The sequence below is a fragment of the Grampus griseus genome (genome assembly GCF_964374135.1).
Source record: "Grampus griseus genome assembly, chromosome: 1".
Classification (NCBI taxonomy): Eukaryota; Metazoa; Chordata; class Mammalia; order Artiodactyla; family Delphinidae; genus Grampus; species Grampus griseus.
In genome coordinates, this window is record NC_139017.1 from 137598884 (window position 1) to 137617406 (window position 18523).

General features: G+C 50.6%; 1 protein-coding gene across 1 annotated transcript; it reads left to right on the forward strand.

Moving 5' to 3' along the window:
* The first annotated feature begins 12484 nt into the window (after positions 1-12484).
* On the forward strand, positions 12485-18203 carry PARS2 (prolyl-tRNA synthetase 2, mitochondrial). The gene is made up of 3 exons (XM_082677446.1): positions 12485-12555; positions 15200-15259; positions 15719-18203. The coding sequence occupies exon 3, from the start codon at positions 16000-16002 to the stop codon at positions 17425-17427; it is 1428 nt and encodes a 475-aa protein (XP_082533572.1). The 5' UTR covers positions 12485-12555; positions 15200-15259; positions 15719-15999; the 3' UTR covers positions 17428-18203.
* Positions 18204-18523: the final 320 nt, after the last annotated feature.

Below are 18523 nucleotides of genomic sequence, written 5' to 3' on the forward strand. Positions count from 1 at the left end.
CAGACTGCAAGAATGCTGGTTGTACGTAAATGCAATGGCAAGACCCCCTTCATGGTTTGTGATTTATTTTGCACTTTTCCCCTTTTAAAAAAAAAAGTTATACTCACTGCTTTGTTCATTTTCCTGATGCTCAGACTGTACACAGGATAGGCCAGCACCCCTGCATCGCTTCTCATGTCTCCAGTGACAGATGGAGAACAGACCGAAAAGTGCAATCCCTAGAGATCACGCGCCCGGATGTCTCACTGTGCACATGGGAAGACTGAGAGCCCTGGAAGGGAAGTAGCTTGCTCAGAGTCACACTTCCTAGCCTCCCCACCCCTGTCCCTCCAACTTACTCTCAGCATTTTTCAGGTTTGGAAAAATACTAATAAACTGGTAACACTAAAGCATTGTTTACGTGTTAAGGGTCTACGTGTCGCCTGTCACCTGGGGCACTCTGATATCCATTGGGATAATGCTGTTGTTCCAGGCACCTGTGAAATCCAGACAGTGAGGCCACCCTAAGGCCCTTGAATCCCACCTCAGGGCTCATCATGGCTCACCACTTCAGGTGGTGACTTTCTTTCCCTCCTTCCTTCCTCTCATCTCCATTGCAGGAGAGTCCAGGAGGTGACTGGACAGCAGGCAGCATACACAGCCCTGTCCACTTCTCCCCCATCCCTTCTCCACCCATGGCTGTGACCTGTGACCTTCCCTATGACAGGAACCCATCTCTTTCTTCTCCTGCTTCCCCAGACAGACAAACTGAATTCAAGGTGGTTTACTGGCGAAGTTGGGAAGTTGGTGAGGTTTGTCCCTTCCCCAGGCTTCCCAGTTTGTTTCCTTCCTCGCTTTTCCTGTCCTCAAGGTCATGCGTTTCTCCCTCCATTCCTGCCAGACCTTTTCAATAAGCTTCTTTCCGATAATCTCATTCACAGAATCATATAAATGACTAACAAACACCCACTAGGGCTTCTGTCAGGGGTACTGACAGAAGCCAACAGAGAAAGGAAACCCCATTTCTGGGACTGCCTCTTGTGTGCGATACACTTCATACATGTAAACTCATGCAGTTTTCTCACCAGCCTTGAAGAGTAGGCATCATGATCCTGGTTACAGATGAGGACATTGAGACACTGAACAAGGTCACACATAAGCATGGGAAGAACCAGACCTGCCCCGTGTGTGCTGTCTCCTGGGACACAGCCCTTCCTGGGAGATGTGTCATGGGTAGTCTAGAGTTGGGCCTGTGATCCCCAACGCAACCTGTCACTACCCTGCTCCCTCCCCACAGTGTACTAGTCTCCCTGCTCGAAAACTGCCTTACGTCTGTGCCTTTGTACATCCCGTTCCTCCACTGGCTTTTTTCCTGTAATTTCTATCCCAAGTGCTAGGCTCAAAGGTGCCTCCTCCAGGAAGTCTTGCCAAATCCTCCAGCTCTCATTAATCACTCCGTTTTGTGCACACTCTCAAGGTATTGTGTCCCTCTGCACTGCTTATATCCCCTTGTCCTTGCACCGTAATGATGTCACCATGTCTGTTGTCCCCATTCAACTCGGGCTCTTTACAGCAAGGACCACGTCTGATTCAGCCCCATGACCCAGCACTGAGCTTGGCACGTAAGACAGGCTCAGTTTTGGTTGTTGAACTGAGTAAACTCACAGTAGGGACGTGGCTACGTCAGTCCCAAACAGGCGACTCCATCACCAGGTCCACAAGGGCTGAGGTTGGGGCCAGGTCTGCCACCTAGGGAACTTTGCAGGCTAGAGCTCAACCGGAGAGTATGGGCTTTCTTTCCACCTCCTCTCCAGCTTTAGACCAAATCCCCAAATCTGCGGCTAGGAAACTGAGGCCCAGGTAGGGAAACTGAGGCAAGAGAGCAGGGACTTGCCCAAGGTCAAGCAATGAATCAGTGACAGATAGAAACTCGAACCCCACCTCCAGCCCCTTGGTCCAGTGTTCTCTGCCCTTGGGGCTGCCTCCTTTGCCAAGTTCACTTCTGTTAAGTCCAGGAAGACCACAGGCCTACCAGTCATTCACTCAGCATTTATCGAGCAACGGCGAAGTGCCAAGCATAATGCCAAGCTCTGGGGCTACTGTGCAGAACAGAATAGACCCTGCCTGGGCCTTCAGGGAGCTCACAGTCTGGAGCATGCAGAGCAGGTCATGCAGGACCTCGTGGGCCACAGTGGGGACTTTGGAAGACCAATGGGAAGCTCTCGGAGGTTTAAGGTGGCAGAGCTGGCTGCTCCGCCCTCCACGCTGTTCACACTCATTCTGTGTTAGCGGCCTTTCCCCAGCCCAGTGCGGAGGAGAGGATGGCTGTCCCTGGGGCTCAGGACGTGTCCTTGGCCACGCCTCTTCAGCAAGCCCCTGCTGAGGCCAGGCCTGGCAGTCCGCCAGGATCGTGGCTCTGGCTGGTTTGATCTTTATTCAATTACAGCTTTGAGTCCTGTGGAACACCCCTGCCTACTGGGCAGCTGGGAGGACAACTCTGTCACACAGCTGAAGCAGCGGGAGCTCCTTAGGGGAGCACTGCAGAGTAAAAGCCTTAATGACCCCATAATCGGAGTAATGAAGATGAATCGCACCTTGTGCTGCCTGCCCATTCCTTCCTCTGTGTCTAGCAGCCCACATCAGGTGCTAGAAACTCCTGTTTAGCCAGCATGAACTAGGCATGTTACAGATCATGAAAACAGGTAAGATTTTTCAGTTATAGGTTTTTAGAATCTCAGTATTGAAAAGAACCTTAACCATCACCTCTTCCAGCCTCTCCATCTAAATCAGAATTCTCTCAATAGTGAGTGTTCTGAAAGGAGTATCTAAGCCACTTGCATGCCTCTGGCAGACAGGCAGCTCACTACCTATTGATGGAATCAATCCATTTCTTAACAGTCTAAGTTTTCTGAGTTTGTCCTTTTATTGAGCCGAAACCTTCTTTTATGTAATTTCTATGTCTTGATTCAAGTTCACCTTTGCCACATAGAACACAGACCCTAATAAGCAAGGTGACCTTGATCAAGTCACTTTGCTCTGGCTCCCATTCTCACTTTATGTTGTGGCACCTATTACAGCGTTTGAATTGTTCAGAAGGTGGCTGGCTACTCTGCCCGCAGCCTGGCTGAGCTCTGGCCTGGCCTCTAGCTGCCAGTGCCCACCCTGGAGCCTGCACAGAGCGGGTGCCAGCAGCTGAAAGCAGAACAGAACAGGTCTTCTCCCATCTCTAATCAGGCCCCGAGGGAGCACCCTGTGTAGATGGTGGTGGCTGGATGCCAAATGAAGTGAAATATCTCCTTTTCTCAGGCTGTTAACGTTTTTTCTTGTTTAAGGAAGGGGAGGATAATGACATTTAGCACTTTACAACTCAGCAGTAAAATGAGCAGATGGAAACAGATCCCCAGCATCATGGGCATGCTTCCAGCAAGAAACCCTCCCCGGCTCTGGCTCTGGCGCCGCGGGGCTGAAGTTACTGGCAAGGTTTGCTGAGGGGGTGAGGGACACCACCTGCTCGCTCCTGCCCGGGCTCCTCCCCCAGGCAGCCTCACCAGGCTGCACATTGGTAGTAGTGGCCCCCACGTCCTGCTTCCCGCCTCTGCTCACCCTGTTCCACTTACCTGAAGGACCTTTCCTACCCCCGGGTCTGTTTGGACTCTGACCTCTCTAGTTTGGAGATGAGGACGAGAAGCAGAGGGGGGTGTTCTTGGAGAGAGTGGTGAGCAGAAACTCCTGTGGAGCTGTGGAAAAGCTCCAGCTGGCCTCTAGATGGCCACAGAAGAACAATTTGAGCAGTGACTATTCCCACAGGGAGGTTAAAAAAAAAAAAAATCATCATCATTATCATCATCAAAACTATTTACTGAGAACTTGCCATGGACCAGTCCCTGTGGCCCATGTTTCACACGCCTCACCTCGTTTAACCTTCACAAGCCCAGGAGCTATGTATCAGCATTGTCTCCATTTTACAGATGAGGAAACTGAGGCTCAGGGAGCTTCAATAACTTTCCTGAGTTCCTCCCACACTGCCTTGATTTTTAAAAAATATTTAATTTATTTTTGGCTGCGTCGGGTCTTAGTTGTGCAGGCTCTTTGTTGTGGCGTGCAGGCTTCTCTCTAGTTGCGGCGCATGGGCTCTCTAGTTGTGGCACGCAGTCTTAGTTGCCCCGTGGCATGTGGGATCTTAGTTCCCTGACCAGGGATCGAACCCACGTCCCCTGCATTGGAAAGTGAATTCTTAACCACTGGACCACCAGGGAAGTCCCCCCCCCCACACCCAACACACTGCCTTGAATGGCAGACAGGCTAAAGAGTACTAACGAATGGCTTTTTAACTATTTGGGGTTTAGATTAGTTTCTCTCCTAGCACATATGTTGATTTATAAACTGCACACTTAAAAAATCTGAATGCACTTTTCATATTTATGTTCCCAAACCAGTCTATAGCTCTATGCTGGGGCTTCTTCTATTTTGGCATGTAAATTTTTTCATTAAATTACAGCTCCTCTGTGAGTTTTATTTGTCATCCACAAAGTAAAAGAAACAAACCTAAGAACCCCTACTGTGGTGGAGAGCTACTGCTTCCATCTGCCCAGTGCCCCTCCCTGCTGGGAATAGAACCTCTCCTTCCTGGGCTACTAAGCACTCCTTCCCCTCTCTGAGTGGTGGCAGAGGGCTGCCAATCATAATACCCCACCCCCTGACTGCAAATGCAGACACGTGATCCAGGTTGGGCCAATCAGAGTCCTTCACAGAAAGTTTTCCAACCGGGTGCAAGGGACAGAAGATGCTCTCTGGGGACTTCCCTGGTGGCGCAGGTTAAGAATCCGCCTGCCAAAGCAGGGGATATGGGTTCGAGCTCTGGTCCGGGAAGATCCCACATGCCGTGGAGCAACTAAGCCTGTGCACCACAACTACTGAGTCTGAGCTCTAGAGCCTGCGAGCCACAACTACTGAGCCTGAGCGCCACAACTACTGAAGCCCGCGCACCTAGAGCCAGTGCTCCGCGACAAGAGAAGCCACCGCAATGAGAAGACTGCGCACCTCAACCAAGAGTAGCCCCCGCTCGCTGCAACTAGAGAAAGCCTGCGTGCAGCAGCAAAGACCCAACGCAGCCAAAGAAAGAAAGAAGGAAGAAAGAAGATGCTCTCTGTCTGTCTGTCTACTGCAACAGCTATTAGCGACTGTCCCTGTTAGGATTAGGCTTAGCTGTGGGCATCAAAGACCTGAAAACAGTATCTTAAACAAGATGGTGTTTGCAAGGCCAGCTCAAGTATCACCTCAGTGCCCGCCACGCCCCCTCTCTGCTCACCAACCTGGTACCCACTAATGTCATCCTACTGCAAGTTCCTGACACTCTCCACCTGGCTGGAAGCACTGGGTAGCTGACACCCCTGGGAGCAGCCTTCAACCAATGGGGAATGGAAACTGGATAAATACCTGAACCTTATAAACAGGGGTGGGTGGGGGGATAAGATAATTTGGAGGAATGTGGGACTGAGACCCAGTGGTCCATAGCTGTAAGCTGCCCGTTCGTTATCACACACTGTATTCATTTCTGGCCCTTCTTTCTCTCATTTCCCTACTCTCCCACCAGTGTTTCCTGAGATCACCTCCCAAAGAAACTGCCTGCCCTCGAATCCTTGACTCAGGGCCTGCTTCTAGGGGAGCCCAGCTTTCGACACCCTTGAAGTCCTCCCTCACCCCAAGAGAAGGACTCTGCCACCTCCCAGTACTTGCATGGCACCTTGCTTGTACCTCTAATACAGTACATCATGGCCTACCTTGTTGTATTTATTAAGTATAAAATAGGAAGGAATAAGCATTTATTGAGTACCAGTCCCTGTACCAGGTGTCTTGTGCTCATTCATTCACTTAGTCACTAATTAATTCATTCACCAAATCTTTATTGAGCATTTATAATGTGCCAGACAATGATTTAGGCCAGGCCTTGGCAAACTGTGGCCCACAAGCCAAATTAGGCCCACTGCCTGTTTTTGTAAATAAAGTTTTCTTGAAACACAGCTGCGCTCATTGTTTACATATTTTTATGGCTGCTTTCATGTTATAACAACAGAGTTGAGTAGTTGTGACAGAGATGACATGGGCTGCAAAGCATAAAATATTTCCCGTCTGGCCCTTTGCAGAAAAAGTTTGGTGCCCCTTGGAACAGGCACTGGGGCTCCTGCAGTGAACAAAACAAACAAAAATCCTGCCCACCTGGATGGAGCTTACATTCTAATTGGGGTGGAGTCAGGTGGTAGAGGGAGAATGTAACACAGTAAACCAAAACCTAGATATTTAGCATGTTAAATGATGATAAATGCTATGGAGAATAAAAGTAGGGAGAGAGAGAGTATCAGGAGTGCCGGGGAGCAGGGATGGGGATTAGGGTGTCAGGAAGTCCTGGCTGTGAATGTGACATTGGAGCAAAGACCTGAAGGAGGTGAAGGAGTGAGCCATGTGGACATGGTGGGGAAGAGCCGTCAGGTAGTGGAGCAGCAGACAGGAGGGCCGTACTGGAGTATTAACAATAGTTCATCCAATATTGAGCGCTATGTACCAGGTGCCCTTCAAGTGCTTTACATACATAATCTCATTTAATTACTTAAAAGTCATCATCTCATTACACATTTAATCTTACAAAAGAATGATCTGAATATATTCCTATTATTAATATTAATACAGAGCTTTCAGTTTACAAAGTTCTGTAATGTTTTTCACTTGCTCTTCATAGTATTTCAAGGAGGTTACTGACCCCATTGTAGTGCAGCCAAAGACCAGAAAGGTCAAGTCCTTTGCCCCAGGTCACACAGCCAGTAAATGCTGGCTCTGGAAAGCAAACCCCTCTGTTTGGATCCAGATGCTGCCTTCTTCTCTCTAAGCCACCAGCCTTGGAGGGCGTCAACTCTACCTGGTCCATTCACACCTAACTCAACTCTGCACCAAAGAGAAAAGGCAAAGCCTTGTTGGAAAGAACTCAATTCCCATCATCCTTCCAGATGAGGGTGACCAGGTGAACTGCTGGAGTCACACTCAGAACTCACAGACGTGATGATTCCCTCTGTCCTGGGGCATCTACATTGTGCCCCAGACTTCTGGCTATGCCAGTGCTCTGCAGCACTAACCCAAAGCAGGGGCTCAAAAGGGAGTTGTTGGTTGACAGATTAACTGTTGCTGAGAGTTTTGTTTCATTGCATTTTTAGCAAGCCTTTCTTATGAATTGAGGGAATTATTTAGAAAGACATTAATTCAGCAAATACGTACTGAGATTTACTATGTACAAAACTTTTCTACATAGTAAACAGATTTACTATGGCAGAGCTGGAGATGAACAGGACATGGGCCCTCCCCTCTGGGAGCTTGCAGTCTATGGGGGTGAGGAGATAAATGTTTTGCATGTGCTACATGCCCAACTCTGTGCCTGGCATTGTGCCAGCCAGGGCACTTTCACCATTAAAAATAATTGTAATAAGGGCTTCCCTAGTGGCACAGTGGTTAAGAATCCTCCTGCCAATGCAGGGGACACGGGTTCGAGCCCTGGTCCAGGAAGATCCCACATGCCGCAGAGGAGCTAAGCCCGTGCGCCACAACTACTGAAGTCCATGCGCCTAGAGCCTGTGCTCCACAACAAAAGAAGCCACCACAATGAGAAGCCCGCGCACCGCAACTAAAGAGCAGCCCCCGCTCGCCACAACTAGAGAAAGCCCGCGCACAGCAACGAAGACCCAAAACAGCCAAAAATAAAATAAATAAATTTATTTAAAAAAATAATTGTAATAATAGCAAACATTATTGAACCCTGGCTATGTGCCAGGCACTGTGCTAAGCGCTGTACCTGGGCTAACTCCTTGTATCTCACCACAACTCCATGGGGGAGAGGTCACTGCTATCTTCAGGATGAGGCATCTGAGCCTCAGGGAGGCTGAGTATCTCACCCACAGGCACACGGTAAGTGGGTGACAAAGTGAGGATTTGCACTCAGGTCTGTTTGCCCCACCGCATGTACACACTCATGTGACACACCTGAGAGAGAGAATGGGCCAGAGGAGAGACTCAGACAAAATGTCCAGGGGTCTCAAGAGAGGGGGAGGCCCTGCCAGAGGGGACTTCAAGGGAGGGTTCCTCAAGAGGATGCCATTGTGGTGGTCGCCAAAGAGTGGGCCTCCAGCAGAGGGGATCCAGTCAGACAGAAAGAGTCTGTCTGGGTGACTGCTCCCACAGCTTTGGATGTATGGTTGATACAAATAACATTGGAGGCTCTGAGTGGGGAGATCAGGCTGTGCATCAAACAGACCGGGAGATGAATCCTTTCTCTCCCTGTTACTAGTTGTCTCAACCATGCACAAGCTAACCCAACTTTCCAAGCCTTGGTTGCCTGATCTGTAAAATGGACACAACAGTGATATTTGTACTGCATGGGGTTTTATTGTAAGGACTTAATCAGACATGGGTGTAAGGTGTTTAATACAGCCCATGGTACATAGCAAGGGCTCTACAAATGTGAACGATGATGATAATGACGTTTGGTGCCACACTCTTCAATTCTGAAGAATCTTGATTTAAAAAATGAGGCCCCCTCCCCAGCCCACTTCTGAACTCTAATCATCCTAGACTTGGACAGCAAATAAATGAGCGAGGGGAATTCTGGGCCCAGGGGGAAGAGGCCCCCTGGAGAGAGAAGGACAATGGCATCCCGCACTGTAGCCAGAGAGGGGAGTCTGAAGGAAACAGAGGCGGCAGCAGAAGGATGGCTGTCTCCTTATGGTGGCCAAGGGCAGCCATAGGGTCCCCGGAGTTGGAATGGGCTGGAAGAATGAGCCAGTTGCTCTCAGTTACATCTCTCATGAACCCTTCACAACAGCCTTACGTGGTATTCTGTGTTACTGATGAAGAAACAAGGAAGCAAGTGGCCCAGGGTTGCACAGCTGGGAACTGGCTGGGCAGGATTCCCAGGCAAGGCCACCCTCCCACCTCCAGTCCAGTCTGTCTGGGCCAGGTTGGGCTAACAGGATAGGGGGTGGGCTCAGGAGTCCAACAGGTGGACTGTCCCAGTGGTTCTCTGGAGTCTGTCCTCTCCTCTCCCCCCACCACCCCAGTCTGGGCCATTACGGGAGTCTCCCATCCAGCCTCTCTCCCCATCCTCTTCCTCCAGTCTCAGTTCACACCTCACTCAGGCAAAGAAACACAACTGACCACGCCCTTCCCTGGTGTAAAACCCTGTCATTGCCCACAGAACTGCCTCTCACACTGGCCAGCGCCCTCGGCAGAGGAGGCAACCATCTTCCTGTAGTGACAATTACACTTGTTTTCCAAACATAACAAATATATGTTGTAGAGTGGAATGCAAAATGCCCAGGGATTTTTCTCAGAAGAGGAGCTGTTTTGGGTTAAGCCTCAAAACAGATGTGTGTATGTTGGCGGGGGTGGGGCAGAAGAAGTATCATTCTTCATACAAAAAGTTTCACTGGCCTCAAAGATGAGAAACTGGCAGTCTGGTCCAGCAGGCCCTGGCACAGTGGCGCCCACTGCCTTTCCAGTTGTGCTTCCCTGATGCCTGGGTGTGCTCTGTGCTCCAGCCAGAACTATCTTGAAGCCTTTTTCCTTACTTACTGTCCCTCTGACTAGAATGTCTTCCAATTCTTTTTAGCCTGGAAAGTTCCTAGTTATCATTTAAGGTCCAATTTCACGCCCCCTCCTCCGAGAAGCCCTCCCTGATCCCACCCCCTCTTTGCAACACTGCTCCCTCAGCATCTTGCTCTCCCCTCTTCATAATGTCTTACCACAGGCTGCCGGGACCACCACTTTGAGAGACAGTCTCTTCAGGAGGCTATGAGCAAGTTGAGGTCAGGGAGTTCACCGTGAACTCGGCCTTTGTTGTTCATTCAGCACACACTTGGAGCCTCTCTGTGCCAGGCCATGGGTTCGGTATGCAGGGACGACTCAACCTGTCCTCGGAGGAGCTCCGATCTGAGAGAGAGACAAACCATCCATTCATTTATTGATTGATATATTAAAACAAGCAAAAAGCAAAACCTTTTGCTGAGCCCTGACTGGGCCAGGCCCTGTGCTCAGGGCTGTGCCTGCCCCCAAGAGACTCCTAGTCTGGCCAGCAGCCGGTGGAAACCACTAACAGCATGGTGAGTCCCCAGGGCTGTGGGGCACCAAGGCAAGTGTGCGGTCCTTTGCTTTTGCTTTGTCGTAGATGACAACGAGTGAATGAATGAATTTTTCTTTCTCTTTTTTTCCGTTTTAGGGAACTTGTGGGTTTTAACCATGAATGGACTCTCTAAATCAAGGCACCCAATTAATGACTGATCAATTAATTGATTGAAACGTCACCCAGGAAGTTGCTAGCAGAGAAAGGGCTATATTCTGGTCTCCACCACCATGGACTTTCTCAATGGGGAGCAAATCTACTCTGACCAGGGCTGGCTGGAATGGACCCTGCAGCTCCCGGCTGCAGAGCCTCCTGTAAACTCCCGGTAAAAGGCAGCAGTTCTGGCCTGCCTCCCAAGAGGGTCATGAGCATTAATTAGTTACCATTGGTAAAGTGCTCTGAAGATGTGGGGATGTTTAAACACGGCGAGTCATTAGGCCTCTCCACACCACTATGCTCTACAGCCGGCAACTGCTAATTGAGAAATAATTAACACCTCAGGGTGCAGAGGATGGATGCCTGGCTTTTTCGGGGTTGGAAAGGATGTAATAAAGTACACGAGCAGCAGGAAGAAATATAAGGCTACTTTGGATCCTGAAATATACTGGAGATTATTCAACTTCTGCCCCCAGAGAAGCATGGGGACTGTTGCCCCAGTAAAACCTTTGGGACTGCATTCCTTGGGAAAGCCCCGAGCACAGTGCTGGGCTGCAGAGGCTGTGATGCTCTTAGAGCAAAAGAGCTCAGGTCCAGCCCAGGTCTGCCTGGCCTTCTAGCTGGTGAGCAGATGCCAGTTGTGGAACTCACCAAGCTGTATTTTCCTCAGCTGTTAAGACTGGGATGATGACATATGTCTACCATCCCCCCACCTGGCACCGGGTTGTCTGATGCCCTTCCTCTAGGTCAGCAGATCTAGCCCAGGCTTCACGTTAGGATCACTGGGGACTATAAAGTACCAGCATTGTGGGGCTGGGACTGGGGGCACAGGGTGATTCCCAGTTCAGTCAAAGTTGAGAACCACTGGTTTGGTTTGTGTATCAGGCACTGCGTTGGGAGCTGTGGGAAATAAAGTTGTAAACCCTACCACACCCCATGTTTCCCTCACACCAGCTCAGTATTTCCTGATTCTGTGCCTGTGAGTTGTCCTGGACATTTCACTCCACTCCCACTGCCATTCTTGTGCTGCTAAACCCCACTCATCCTTCAGGCTCAGCTTGAAGGCTTCCTCAGGGAAGCCATCCTTCCCTGTGCTGCCACAGGACTGTTCTCAGCCCCCATTACACCACTGATCGCACAGTGTTTTTCCTGGCAGATCCTGGCAGGCTGAGAGCTTCTTGGGGCCAATAGCAGAATCACCAATGTCTTGCACTGGGTCTGGTAGATTTTAGGTGCTGAATAAACTATAGCTGTAATCGGTTAGGTAAAGTTATATGATATGCAGCTCTCGCTCAGGACATTTGCACTTCTTCCCTGTGTGTGAAACATACTTCCCCCAGATATCTGCAAGGTTCTCTCAACTCCTTCAGGTCTTTGCTAAAATGTCACATTCTCCACCAGGCTTTCCCTGATCCTTCTATTTTAAATGGCAACCAGTCGACCTCCAACCCTTTCCCTTCCCTAATTAATTTTTCTCCATAGCATTTAACAACATCTGACTAACAGATCCTGTCATTATGTAAAATTTTGATAACTTGTTCACGATGTCAGTTTTTGGTTTTTTTAAAAAATTTAATTGCGTTAAAATACCACTTATCTTGAGTTCTTTGGCCTTCCCTTAAATTTCATTGTATTGGATTATTGACTAGAATGTAAGCTATACTGAATGCCGGGAACTTTGTCTATTTTGTTCACTATTCCCAGCTTCTACAAGCGGTTGGTACGTGGTAGCTGCTCAAAAAATATTTTGTGAAAGTTTGATTTAGTGTCTTAAAGATTAAATAAAGGTGTCTTATTCCAATTGTTTAAATTTTTAAAAATTTATTTAAATTGATACGCTGTAAAATCATAGGGTAGATTCGAAACCGCATGGCCTACTGTTGTCATCGTTACATTATAGCCGGCGGTTCTCCTATTCAGAGAGTGGGGCGGGCCCTGGCAGTGGGCGGGAACACCAGACTCAAAACCTAGACCCGAGGCCTTGATCATAGAGTTACACCTCCCTCAATCCTAGAGAGCACTTCCGGGACGGTGATTTACTTATTGCTGCGTAGGCCAACCTATGAGCCCATTCTCTCTCCTTGCCTAGGTTTCCGGCGAGCAATTCACTGGCGTCTAGAGTGGGGTGGGGCCAGTCCCCGTGAGCGCGGTTTTGTGATTAGCGGGACGGACAGGAGGCGGGGCTTCGTGCAGGAACGCCCCTGGCGCAGGCGCGGTGGCCCGGCGCGGCGGTCCCTGCGGGGTCGGCGTTCGCTGGGACTACGGTTGGTGATCGTGGGTGACAGTGAGGGCCGGGGGCTGAGGGACGGGCTGAGGGAGGGGCTGCGGAATGAAGAGAGGGCTCGGTTCTGGGCGCGGAGACCGAAGACCGTGGTGTCCGTTTTCCCACGTGCATCTCGTCATTGGATTGGGGCGGGCCACCATCACAAACTCTTGAATAATACTCGTCTCCTAGTCTGTTTCCTCCGTTGTGAAATCGCAGGACTTCCTTGTCTGCCTCGGGTCGTTGTGACTGGGAACTTGTTAGAAATACAGGTTCTCTGCCCACACCCCAGACTTATTGAATCAGAAACTCAGGGGATGAGGCCCCACCATCAGTGTTTTAACAAGCCCTCCAGGTGATTCTGATGCTTGCTTAAATTTCAGAACCACTGGGCTACCGTAATGTAGCAAGCTGTACTGAGGGCCTTCTCAACCCAAGCTGAGAAAGTAAGAGAAAGAAAGGAGGTGGACTTGAGAGAAGTCTTGGAGACAGACTCAGTTGCTTGAGGAGGAGTCAGGGGTGAAAGAGTTTCTGGCTTGGGCCACGGGCCTGAGGTGGGACCTTAAGTGATGGCTCCAGGTGTCAACCACGTGTGCCCTGCCTCCAGGCCTGCACTCTTCCGCGCAGTCACACTAGGGCTCTGTGGCCGTGCCTCCCGGCCGTTTTCAGGTCATAGGCCACATAGGAAATGATAATATTTGTACAGTGCCCAGGGGAAATGGATGAAGCTGCTTGAGGTTGGAGGAGACCGGCTGGAGGATTGAGGCTGCTGGAAGCTGGAGGGAACCACCTGGGGGGGATTTGAGCTTCCCAGAGCTGAGGGAAATTAGTAACCTGTTCTCAGCATACTGCAGAAGAGCTTTGTCCCATGGGATTTGCTGAAGATTAGGGGTGCTCACTAAATTTGGCAACATAAATCAAGAAGCTTGAAAGAGTTTATACCCTTTGACTCAGTAATTCCGTTCCTGAAGATCTCTCCCAAATATATAACAAAAGAAAAGAAAGCCTTCTGTTGTAGATTACATACAACAGAGAAAATTAACAACTCTCTGGAGAATCGTTTTTGATCTAGTCAGTCAATGAAATGTTGTACTGCCCTTAGGAATGTGTGAATATTTTGTAAAAATCATAAAGAAACCTACCGTGCTCGTTCATTAGACAATTGTCTAGTAAGCCCCTGCTCTGTGCTGAGTAGTGAGCGAGTTAGCTCCACAGAGCTGACTGCCTGGGGGAAGACCCAGCTGAAGGAGCAGTAACTCCAAAGAGTGATTGGTGTTTGATAGGGGATCAGGGGCTGCTGCAGGAGAAGCTGCTCTTTGGGGTATGGGGAGTGGGTCAGGAAAGGCATCCTAGAAGACAAGGTGGCACTCCTAAGGCCTGGAGGATGAGTAGATGTTGGTACGCAAAGGGGAGAGGAACATTCTACGCAAAGGGAACTGTGTTTTAATGAGTGTGCTGAAGCTGGAGCACAGAGAGGGCCCTGGTGAGAGGAGGCCAGAGGCGACCAGCGGCTTGCTCACATGGGGCCATGTGCACTGTGAAGGTGAGAAGGTTAGACCTGATTCTAAGGGTAACAGGAAGCTGTTGGAGGATTTTAAGCAAGAAAAGCTGTTGCTGTATGTGTCTTGGAAGTATCCCCTGTGGCTACAGCGTGGAGAATGGATTGGAGGAAGGTGGGCCTGGAAGCTGGGAGCCCAAGTGAAGAGGCTGTTGCAATAGCCCAGGTGAGAGATGATGGTGGCCTGGACCTGGGTGGAGGCTGTGGAGGTGGAGAGAAGGAACAGAATCAAAAGCAAGTGAAGCAGTAGGAATCACAGGGCCAGAGGGGTTGGTGAAGGTGGGGCACAGAGGGAGCTCAGAGTGGATGAACTGCGTTTCTGTTTTGGACAAAGGGTGGCTTGCACTACCATTCAGAGTGACAGGCAGCACTGGACGGGGAGCAGGCTTAGGGGGAAGATGCCAAGCTCCCTGTGGGGTGCTGAGTGTGAAGTACTCATGCAGTGTGTTCTCTAGGAGGCAGTGGGATGGGTAGGTGTGAAGCTTAAGAGGCACAACGTACAGAATGGAGATGTTGACTCGGAGCCATGACCGTGTGGCCTGACCAGGGACTGTGTGCTGTGAGGGGGGAAGAGACATTAAGGACATTGAAGGCATGGGTGGGGTGGGGGCTCGTGGGCAAAGACGGCTCGCAAAAGAGACAAGGGATTGTCAGTAGCGGTTGTCTCTGGGCTGAGAGATTATAGTTGATTTCCTTTCTTTTTTGTTTCTGTTTTTCTTAGCAAACTTAGATTCAGTTCATAGAATATACCAGATACTGTTCTAATAACTTCTTATAACTCTTCTCTAAATTCCCACAATAAACCTATATGGTGGGTCCCTTCATTTTACAGGTGAAGAAACTGAGCACAGAGGAGTTGAGTCACATGTCCTAAGCTACACAGGGTGCAGTTATTGGGAAGCTGGACTGGGATCCAAGCTGCCTGATTCCAGAGCCAATGCTGTCACCACGCATTGGTGTCTCCACAGTATGCTGTTGTATTTTTATAAATGGGAAAAAAAAAAAAAATATATATATATATATATATATTTTTTTTTTTTTTTTTCGGTACACGGGCCTCTCACTGTTGTGGCCTCTCCCATTGCAGAGCACAGGCTCCGGACGCGCAGGCTCAGTGGCCATGGCTCACGGGCCCAGCCACTCCGCGGTATGTGGGATCCTCCCGGACCGGGGCATGAACCCGTGTCCCCTGCATCGGCAGGCGGACTCTCAACCACTGTGCCACCAGGGAAGCCCCAATATATCTATATTTTTAAAATTTAATTTATTTTTTTAATTTTTGGCTGCGTTGGGTCTTCGTTGCTGCACGCGGGCTTTCTCTAGTTGCGACGAGCAGGGGCTAGTATTCGTTGTGGTGCACTGGCTTCTCATTGCGGTGGCTTCTCTTGTTGTGGAGCACGGGCTCTACGTGCACGGGCTTCAGTAGTTGCAACACGTGGGCTCAGTAGTTGCGGCACACAGGCCCTAGAGCGCATGGGCTTTAGTTGTTGTGGCTCATGGGCTCTAGAGTGTGGGCTCAGTAGTTGTGGCACATGGGCTTAGTTGCTCTGCGGCATGTGGGGTCTTCCCAGACCTGGGCTCGAACCTGTGTCTCCTGTATTGGCAGGCGGATCCTTAACCACTGCGCCACGAGGGAAGTCCCGTAAACAGGAAAATATTGATTTGTTTTTTAAACGGCAGTAAATGGTGAGAGAAGTACAATAGTACTTTGATCTGCAAGGATATTAGAAAAGAAAGGATTTGCATCCACAAGATCGGTGGTGGTTGTAGAAGTTTGTTGGCGAGCAGCCTGCGTTGACTACTGCAGGGTGTTGGATCACAGTTAACGCCTACTTCTGCTCGGCTCGTTTTTCTTCAGGCGCAAGTGCCTCCTTGCGCTGGGCTGTGATGGAAGGGCTGCTGACAAGATGCAGAGCGCTGCCTGCCTTGGCCACCTGCAGTCACCAGCTCTCGGGGTACGTTCCCCACAGGTTTCACCACCGTGCCCCAGGGAGAGGGAAGCGCTTGGTGCTGTCCCGCATGTTCCAGCCCCAGAACCTTCGGGAAGACCAGGTGCTCTCGCTAGAGGGCAGATCTGGCGAGCTGACCTGTAAGAGCCAGCGGCTGATGCTGCAGGTGGGCCTGATTCACCCAGCAAGCTCCGGCTGTTACCACCTCCTGCCTTATACTGTCCGTGCCATGGAGAAGCTTGTGCGGGTGATAGACCAGGAGATGCAGGCCATCGGGGGACAGAAGGTCAACATGCCCAGCCTCAGCCCAGCAGAGCTGTGGCGAGCCACCAGCCGGTGGGACTCGATGGGCAAGGAGCTGCTAAAACTTAGAGACAGACACGGCAAGGAGTACTGCTTAGGACCGACTCACGAGGAAGCCATCACAGCCCTGATTGCCTCCCAGCAGACACTGTCCTACAGGCAGCTCCCGCTCCTGCTGTACCAGGTGACGAGGAAGTTTCGGGATGAGCCCAGGCCCCGCTTTGGTCTTCTCCGAGGCCGAGAGTTCTACATGAAGGACATGTACACCTTCGACTCCTCCCCTGAGGCCGCCCAGCAGACCTACAGCCTGGTGTGTGATGCCTACAGCAGCCTGTTTGACAGGCTGGGGCTGCAGTGCGTCAAGGTCCAGGCGGACGTGGGCAGCATCGGGGGCACGATGTCTCACGAGTTCCAGCTGCCGGTGGACGTCGGAGAGGACCGGCTTGCAGTCTGTTCCGGCTGCGGCTTTTCGGCCAACATGGAGACTCTGGACTTGTCACCAACAAACTGCCCTGCTTGCCAGGGGCCACTGACCAAAACCAAAGGCATCGAGGTCGGGCACACGTTTTACCTGGGCACCAAGTACTCCTCCATTTTCAGTGCCCAGTTCACCAATGTCCACGGCAAGCCATCCCTGGCTGAAATGGGGTGCTATGGCTTGGGTGTGACGCGGATCTTGGCCGCTGTCATTGAAGCTCTCGCTACAGAAGACTGCATCCGCTGGCCCGGCCTCCTGGCGCCTTACCAAGTCTGCCTCATTTCCCCCAAGAAGGGCAGTAAGGAGGAGGCGGCCACAGAGCTCACGGGGCACCTGTATGACCACATCACAGAGGCAGTGCCGCAGCTCCGAGGGGAGGTCCTGCTGGATGACAGGACCCATCTGACCATTGGAAACAGACTGAAAGACGCCAACAAGTTCGGCTACCCCTTTGTGATCATCGCGGGCAAGAGGGCCCTGGACGACCCTGCACATTTTGAGGTTTGGTGCCAGAACACCGGAGAGGTGGTCTTCCTCACCAGAGAGGGAGTCCTGGAATTACTGAGCCAAGTGCAGGTTGTCTAAACGCCCCCGGACCCCTCCCACTGCATCTCACAGTCTCGGTGTTCATTCTAACGCTGCCTTTCTTATACTGCTTTCCAGAGCTGGTCTCCCCAGAAAGAGGGCAGCTCATGGAAGGTGAGACCATGTTAGGAAAACCAGTTGTTATCCAGTCATCTGTTCGGACTATTTGTATTTAAAGTCATTATCTTGATCCCTTTGTCTGGCTGGCCCTGCTGCCACATATCATTCCTTTTACATTCTGTTTGGAGGTAGTGGCTAGGAGGAGCCAACTTGTCATCTTGGCCCTCAGGAGAGTCACTTCCCTTCTCTCAGTGGAGTTTCCCATGTGTAGGATGGGGCCTCCCCAGTGGCCGAGGCCCTTCCAGCTCCAGCAGTCCAACCACGGGCCTCTTGCCGCATTCGGTCCAGAGAGGCAGCCCGCCTGTCTTCCTCCATTGAGAAGTTGGCCTGATGATCTGGGGAGAAGAATCAGGACACCTGACTGCCACTGACTCACTGGAGACTTGGACATGACCCCTCCCCTGCTGGTGCCTCAGTTTCCCCATCTGTGATGTGAGAAAATGGAACTAGATCTGTAAGGTCCTTACAGCTGTGACTGGCTGGTTCCCCGAGAGGTTCATGACAGGCAGATCAGATCTGATCTGTTCCTCGGATCCTCCATCGTCTAAGCTACCCAGAAGGTAAATACAATTAGCTAATTGCCCCCAAACCACCTCCAGAGACCTGGCCCTCCCTCTTGAGGTGGCTTAGCACTGAGATCATGTTACATTGATTGAATAAAGTCAAACTATTGGGATGAGCCTTGCATGTTAATTGGAAACAGTGCCAACACCTGCCATGTTAACAGTGCAGCAGCTTCCTGCCTGGAAACTTTCCTTTTTCTACTCTTTCTCCACTCAAAAAAGAAAATTGGGTGGCTGGGAAAATGTGTGTTAAACCATATCTTCCCACAGGTGTGAGGGGCAGCAGGCTTCAAGTGCCATGGTGACTTCGTCCTGCGTGCAGAGTTGCATCCTAGTGCCAGGCACGACAGCGGTGGATATTAAGGTCTCTGCCTGAGCCCTGGGGAGAACTGGCAGCAGGCTTGAGCTTTCAT

What these genes read in the sequence shown, in the direction of transcription:
- PARS2 (XM_082677446.1), top strand. Translation starts at nt 16,000, where the DNA reads ATGGAAGGGCTGCTGACAAGATGCAGAGCGCTGCCTGCCTTGGCCACC.